Source organism: Agrilus planipennis, unplaced genomic scaffold, assembly GCF_000699045.2.
Source record: "Agrilus planipennis isolate EAB-ADULT unplaced genomic scaffold, Apla_2.0 scaffold1, whole genome shotgun sequence".
Taxonomy (NCBI): Eukaryota; Metazoa; Arthropoda; class Insecta; order Coleoptera; family Buprestidae; genus Agrilus; species Agrilus planipennis.
The window spans coordinates 652748-660478 of NW_020442466.1; the positions used below are offsets into that span (position 1 = coordinate 652748).

Below are 7731 nucleotides of genomic sequence, written 5' to 3' on the forward strand. Positions count from 1 at the left end.
GAAGTAATCGAAGCTGTAAATGGTTATTTTGAGGAGCTTGACGAATCAGTCTATAGAGATGGCATTAATAGACTGGAACACCGCTATGAGAAATGTATCAGCCTTGGAGGAGATTATGTTGAGAAATAAAAAAAAAAATTTTTTAAAAACCTTGTTTTTCTTGGTCAGGCCGGAAACTTATCAATCCACCCTCGTAAATGGACCTTGTTGAAGCATACGTAATCCTAAATTGTAGTACTGTACTACAGATGGCGTTTACAGCGCCATTTGTCGTATTTTCTAAAATGATTTAGAGGTTAGAAAGATATTATCATTGAACAACTGATTTCTGCGCATGCCCATAAACTTCAGCGCATGCGCTGAAAAGTCTAATTTCATTGCCTCCCGACTAAAACACGGCTGAAAAGAGGCCATTTCTTCCCTATTTCATAGCACGCAAAATGAGCTTTCCCCGCTAACATGACAAAAAATAACTATCAGGCAGGAAGACCGGCCTACTAGAAAAACTGAGCAGGGTATTCCCCCACTCAACGATTTTTTTTGTTGGATCGTTTATTGGTCACTTCCATGAATGCATTTTTAATTTTATAAAAGTTGGCAACGTTTCCATTTCGTTCTTCAATTTCCTTTCCACTGCGAGTTTATTTATTTTTGGAAAGCTCTTTTTATTCTACAAATAGCACGTTTCGAATTAGACTTTGAAACAGTGAACGATTTTCTTACAAAACTTGGGATGATAAAAAACGCCTTTTGGAAAGCGTGAAACTGTTTCATGTGGTAGTTGAGAGAAGCAGTCATGCCAACTGTTTCGGCAGTTCTTCGACTTGCCTGCCGCTCCGTTGCGAATCAAAGCGGCGGCATTGAATGGTTACAAACGGAGCGAGGTGTTTACCAGCCAATCAGAAGTCCGCTGGAGCGTTCTCTCTCGTTGACGCCAAGACATTATTAGGCCAAATGCGGAGTCCTCAAATATTGAATCGAATATCGAACAGTCAGGGTTAAAGCAATCGCGATATTTGTTCAACGTGAAAACTGATGAAACGAAAAATTTTCGTCCGGACTTGCAATCATCCAAGCAAAAATAAACATTCGAGATGAAGAGTTCCGGAAATTGGCAAAAAAGGAGACATTTTCAATGGTAGTTGTTCAAACGAATCTAATCAATAGAATAACTTTTGTAAACTCTTACCTGTATACTTAATTCAAAATCTCTAAATATTTTACAGACAGTTGCGTTTCGTTGAGTTTATGAGCTCCTTCAAGGTAAAAGCTTACCGATTAAAATCTCGATCAAAACTTCAAGACTCTTCGGTACTTAGTACCTAGTTTTTTACGAAACATAAATGGTGGTTTATGTATACATACGTATACAACACTTATATTACGGAACTATTCAAGGTGTATTATACTTTAACTGACAATTTATTCAGAAATTCGAAAACGACTGTTGAAGTGTATAGTATATTTGAAGCCTGGCTCTGCACGAGCTCGAATTGTGGACAAAGTCACCAAGGAAAAAGGGAGAGTAGAATGGTAGGACACATTCTGAGACTAGAAGGGCTAGATGGAGACATTTAAGAAGCGAAGAGGAGCAAAAAGGACCCAAGAACAGATAATAGTTAAGGAACTAGTTGTATGGAAATAAAGAAGTGAAGGTACCTGTCTAACCAAACTTTGGAGGTATGGGCCTATGATGATCCTTATAAATGCCTGAATGCAAACATTATAGCAAAACGTTTCATTCGAGTTGCAGTTGTAACGACTCGTACAATGTAACCTGGTCTCTATTAAATCATACATATATGACCTCTTCCACTTCGTCTATGCTCACAAACTGTTAATTTAGAAATTTGAAAAAGACTGTTAACGGTGTATGTTTGGAGCGCGGCGCTGTGGTGTTACCGGCAAATGATGAGGATACCGTAGATAGCTAAGGTTAGAAATGAAGAAGTATTAAAAAGTATAGGAGAACAGAGGACTCTATGAAAATCAATAAAAAATAGGCGAGATAGATTGGTAGGACATCTTCTCAGGCATAAACCCTAGATAAAAATTTTCAGTTTCTCTCCAATCTCTCAGAGTCTTCTAGAGTCATTCAGTGTCTCTGAGAGCGTCTCTCAGTTACTGCCTAGGTGTTTTTATGGATCTCTCACAACCTCTGTATGAGAGACTCGAACGATAAAATTGTTAATTCAAAGATTCGAGTCTCTCACAGAGAGGCTGAATGAATAAAACTGAAAAATTGAGAAACTCGAGTCTTTCGTAGAAAGACTGGAATCTCTGAAATATGTTGAACTTAGAAAATTTTAACCATGTCTATCGAGACACCACTTATTGAGAGATTCCAGTCTCTCATTTAGAGACGCTAAACAGTTTTTTTGACAGTCTCTCTCAGCGACACCAGAGAGACTCGATCAGAGACGGAGACTCGAGCCTCGTTTTCAGAGACTCTGAGAGACTGAACATTTTTATCTCGGGAAGGTCTAGTCAGAGACATATTAGAGGCACAAACAGGAGTTAAGAGGAGTAGTGGTAGACCTAGATTAGATTATTGTTCGCAAATAGTTAAGGATATGGGATGTTCTAGTTTTAGGAATGGGAAGATTAACTCAGGATATGAAAGAGTGGAGGTCTGTCCATTCAGTTATAGGATTGACGACCTTATGATGATGATATATGACCTCTTTATCGGTCTTAGTCTTATATATACTTTGTTGCACATAATTCTTATTATTCTTGTCTTTCGTCACGTAAACGGTGTACCTACTAACAAAACTTTTGATAAAAAAGGTGACAGTATTGATAATGAAAATCCAAGCGCTTTAGAGGTAATAAACAGTGTTGGTTGGTTAATTTTGATTACGCCATTAAATTACGTTCAAAATTAGATCGCGACCTCGTGGCTAGTTTCCTTTAATTGATTTAATTACGGATTTTTGTACTTATGGAGTAATAATGTGGTTGCATGCCACGAAAACGGGATAGTCAAAAATATTTATATGCTCACATTACAAAAGTGTACAGACAAAACTGAGACATGAAAGTACAACTGATAATTGCTTGGGCTTCCTGTTCATCATCTGATAATGGATCAGGAGTCAGAATAGATATGATATTTTCCAATAACTACTTACATTTTGAGCAAAAAGTCATAGAAAACATTCCTATTTTTAATATGAAATTTCATATTAAACTAACTCACTTCTAAAAAGATGTCTAAAAAAATTGTATGTATTCCTATTTTTGTTCAAGCTGGCTTAATCTTAATTATTTATACATTTCGAACACCTTTTAGTGTTCAAAAATATATATGTTTTTCTTTTAGTTACAGATCTTTGGCTTCAACTCTCAACTGTATTCCAATTTTACGGAGGCCCTTCACAAAGCGCAAGGAATAGTGGTGATATCACTATTATTACAGGTACTTTTTTATTATTTTTCGTTAATAATGATCAGTTTGTACTTTGAGATCATGAAGAACATTTGGACAATAATTAAAACATATGAATTTTAGTTTGTGATTCACACTTGTTTCTTGATCAATGATTTGACAGGACCAATACATTTAAAAAAAAGTACTTTCAGAAGCGTCTCCATCAGAACAACTGCTTGTGCATTCTATCTTGATTCAGATTAATCATTTATTCACTTGTAAACATAATCAAAATAATAAACCATGTTAAACAAGAATTAGTGGGAAAACGTTTTCCAAAACTATGAGGAAATTGCTAATTCGATTCGGAAGAATACACACCGTCATAAAATGCATAAATACCGCATATTTGCGTCAATATTCACAGTCGAATAAATCCAACAACAAGTAACTTTCTTATTCCATTTGCGGTTGTCATGCCACGGCATATTTACATTACAAAATAGTACAAAAAACTGTTGGTACTTTTTTTACATGTTCCTTTACGATTACCTACACCATAATATTTGCTACTATTTATAGTTTTTGTCCGTTATTTATTAGGATTGTTATTTTTGGTTTTGCACTTTTTCTTTTATTTTGCAATATTTGTTACCTTTGCACAACACGTTCATATTTTAAACCAACCCAATCATAATCAATAATAAAACATGCAGTAAGTCTTTATTACAATAGTACATATATATATATATATATATATATAATATTTGACAAAAATGGAATAAATAATATGCTGAAAGTGTCTCTAACTATGAGGATGATAACTTAGTTATCATAACGTTTTTATTATCGTTTTTGAATTTAATATTTCATTTGGTTCAGATTCACAGGATTCCTTTCGATTTTCTTATAGTAACAACGAAATATTTTCAATATTTGGCCATAATATTTTCGCTTTTATTCCAAAATAATGATGGTATACTGTACCTAATGTACATATTTCTTTTACAGTTGGGAGATCTTTCAAATGCTGAACTAAGATTACTAACTGATAAATTAGACAGGATAAGATATGGAGGTAAGTTGCATCGTTGAATGTTTTTACCCATTAAAAAGGATTAAAATTGTTTTGAAAGTGTTATAGGAAAACATGCATAACAGCAAACAGTATAGATACAGTGTCAACTAATAAAAAGGTCACATTTAGAAACAATTTTCTTAAAATCAATATCAATAAAATCAATTCTTCGATGAATGCTTTGGTTGATAAGAAAAGAATTGCAAACTATCAAGTTGAACTCACTACAACTCACTCTTTCGTATAAGAAATCTACCGACCATTATATAAATAATAGCAGACAAAAAAAAAATTTAATATTAGTTAGTAGAGGTAATTTAGAATATCATGCCACCTTTTATAGTTTACCTGGAACTCCATCTAAATTCCTTCACAGGTAGGCGTATGGTTAGAGTTAATAGAATAACAACCCCGACAATTTTTTACAAATGTGCAATATAATTGCGATAAGACTCGCTTCTCGCACATCTGAAGATTCATTTCAATTTAAACTAGTAGAGGTAGTTTAGAATCACATGGGTCAATGATTTTGGTTTGCGCAGTGACAGAGCTGCGTCCACTAATTTATTTCTACATTTCACTAAAACCATTGGTCAGTGGTCATGGTTAACAATCGAGTTAATGTTTTTGAAATGTACCTACAGTATGTATTTTATACTGTACGCGCAATAAACGTTTAAAACAAGCAAAAAATAACACCATGTATATGAGAGCTTTAGTTTTACACTCTTGTCATTTTGCAATTAATTATTGTCCTTTTCTGTTTGTCAAATATTTACTTAACAACATTAATAAGTGTTTATCGTGATACCTGTCTCTATTGTAACAGTTACAGCAAAATGATGGATTGTTTATAAAAAAATAATTATCCTGAAGACCTGCTTGATGTAATGACAGTTATATCACTAAAAACAAAAAACATTTTAATGAAATTTATATCTGAGAAATTTTAAAAGATAAAATATCATTTACGTCATTCATAATATATTGGATAATCTAAGATTGTAAGAATGCCCATTATAAGTGTTGAATCCTGAAAAAGCTCTTGAAAGATAGCACGGTACCTTTTAGCAGAAGACGAAATCAATTATATTATAGTATATTTCTTTATAATAACTTTAATGTTAAAAAAATTACTTGCGATATACGAATTATATTATACATATATCTGATGGCTGCACTGATAATAGACAAACAAACTGCAGTGTAGCTCTGTTAACGTTATCAATGCAACACCTTTCAACTAAAGATTATTTTATAACAGATATTGCAATAAAAAAATGGCTGGTACGCATAAAGTATAGTATTTGCTTAAGCCTCAATTACTCACTTCGTTAGTCAAGTATTTACTATTTCAGTGTAGTGTCTATATAGTACGCTCAAAAGGTAGATACTCGTGAAAAACAAAATAGTTTTTGTTCTACAATTTTGTCTAAGGGTAGCGACATATTCGCGGAAAAACCGCAACGTGTCGCTACGCGGCGGTCTCAAGTATATCTCCAGCCTTAGTCTTAATCTTGCTTAACCACCCAACGATGTTTTCATGGCGGTTCTTAAAAACCATGCGCCCCTGTTACTCTTAGTAACGGATTGTCAAATATGCGCAATTAATTAATTAAACCATTTATCAATACGATAGAGGTCTAAGGATCTAACCTACCAAATTTAACAAATGCTTCGTTTCATTCTAAAAGCATCAACTTTACCATTACTACTATGAAGCTTTTAATATTTGCAGCCCTTATTGCAATTAAACAAAACTTAATTCCGCAACTGTCAGATTTTACGTCCATGTGGGCCGATTGCAGTTTTTTCCGACAGTTTTGCTGTTGCTATGCACTGCTCTAAAATATTTGACAAATAGACTTACAAGAATATCAACATCTTTAATTATTATCTTTTTATTATAAATTAATACTTATTTTTAATAATTTAATTTTCAATTTTATACGTTTCACTTATCAGAAACGTCAATTAAAAATGTAATTACTTTTCTTCTGTTATAAGGGCCTTTAGACCCGATAAGGATATACAGATATACGTAGACTTATGAACAAAAAAATTTTAAAAAAACTGATTCTCGAATGAATAAAAAAATTCGATTGATAGACTTGTTCAGAACAGACACTATTAATTAAAAACGCAATTTGGGGAAATTATTTTTGTAACAAACATGCGTAAATTACTATTGTATTATGTTTATAGAATAAAATTAATAAAAGAAAAACTGACAGAAGAAAAAAATTAAATTCAGTTTCTTCCTTCCTTGTTAAGGTACAAATAGTTTCACGACAAGCATTCTTATATATAATACTTATATATCATATTCATGTGTAGGCACTGTATCGCCATCTAGTGACTATTACTTGGTGCTAATTAAGTATTTTATGCGTTAGACGAGGCTTTACCAGGGTATCAACTTGCCTAATTGAATCGAAGATTCAGCATACATTTATAGAACGTTCATTTTAAGTTTCTCAGAAAATTATCAGAACCACCAGATTCCGATTTAGTCTCATTATGAAGCACTGACGAGATCAAATGAGATCGAAATATAGAAACATGGACTTACTGAGGAAAGAGCCAAATCATGGCAAAACAATTCTCTCATATAAATACATTTGTGAAGATTTCTAATTGTATATCTATTATTTGATACATTTATTAAAAACAGTACACAGGAAAAATGAGGAAGATAGCAATCACCAATCAACTTAACTGTAAGTGGAATTTTTGTGGCTACGATATAGATCTTTTAATTCCAGTATCAAAATTAGTATATATCTTCAATCTACTTAAATCTTAAAAAATTGCAGATAAACTTATCGACTACTAATGTCGTAATTTAACTGTAATTTTTGTATACAGTTTATAAATAAAGCGCAACTTAACTATTATTTTTTTACTGGAAAAAGCAACAGAATGTGGTCATAGTAGAAGAATGGTTTTCCTATAATTTTTTCTATACAATTTTAATTATTTATTATAAGTAAATTTAATCGAATAATCTCAACTCTTACCGACCTAGACTTCATTTGTTCGACTGAATTATTATTACTTAATGATAACTCTGCAATAACTAATTTGAGTCACCATAAGAAAAAAACTTAATTTACGATACGATTTTATTGTTTGTTAAAAGGTGAAGAAGTTGAAGTGAAACGGCTTTCAGTCCGGGGACTGCTTCCGGAAACAGACTACTACATGACATATGACGGTTCAACGACCATGCCCGCCTGCTATGAGACGGCAACGTGGCTCCTCCTGAACATGACTATCT

The 7731-nt window shown here is 32.9% G+C and overlaps 2 protein-coding genes across 2 annotated transcripts in view; one reads left to right on the top strand and one right to left on the bottom strand.

Annotated features, from left to right (window-relative positions):
- The window catches only part of LOC108733441 (carbonic anhydrase-related protein 10), a 258247-nt gene that overhangs the window by 240770 nt on the left and 9746 nt on the right, over positions 1–7731 (top strand). Inside the window, exons 6-8 of the mRNA XM_025981143.1 lie at positions 3326–3421; positions 4385–4451; positions 7594–7730. Coding sequence (XP_025836928.1) covers positions 3326–3421; positions 4385–4451; positions 7594–7730 — 300 coding nt within the window. The remainder of the gene's footprint in view (positions 1–3325; positions 3422–4384; positions 4452–7593; position 7731) is intronic.
- LOC108733403 (solute carrier family 41 member 3-like) overlaps positions 1–7731 on the bottom strand; it is a 51314-nt gene that overhangs the window by 23098 nt on the left and 20485 nt on the right. The gene's annotated exons all lie outside the window — the stretch shown is intronic.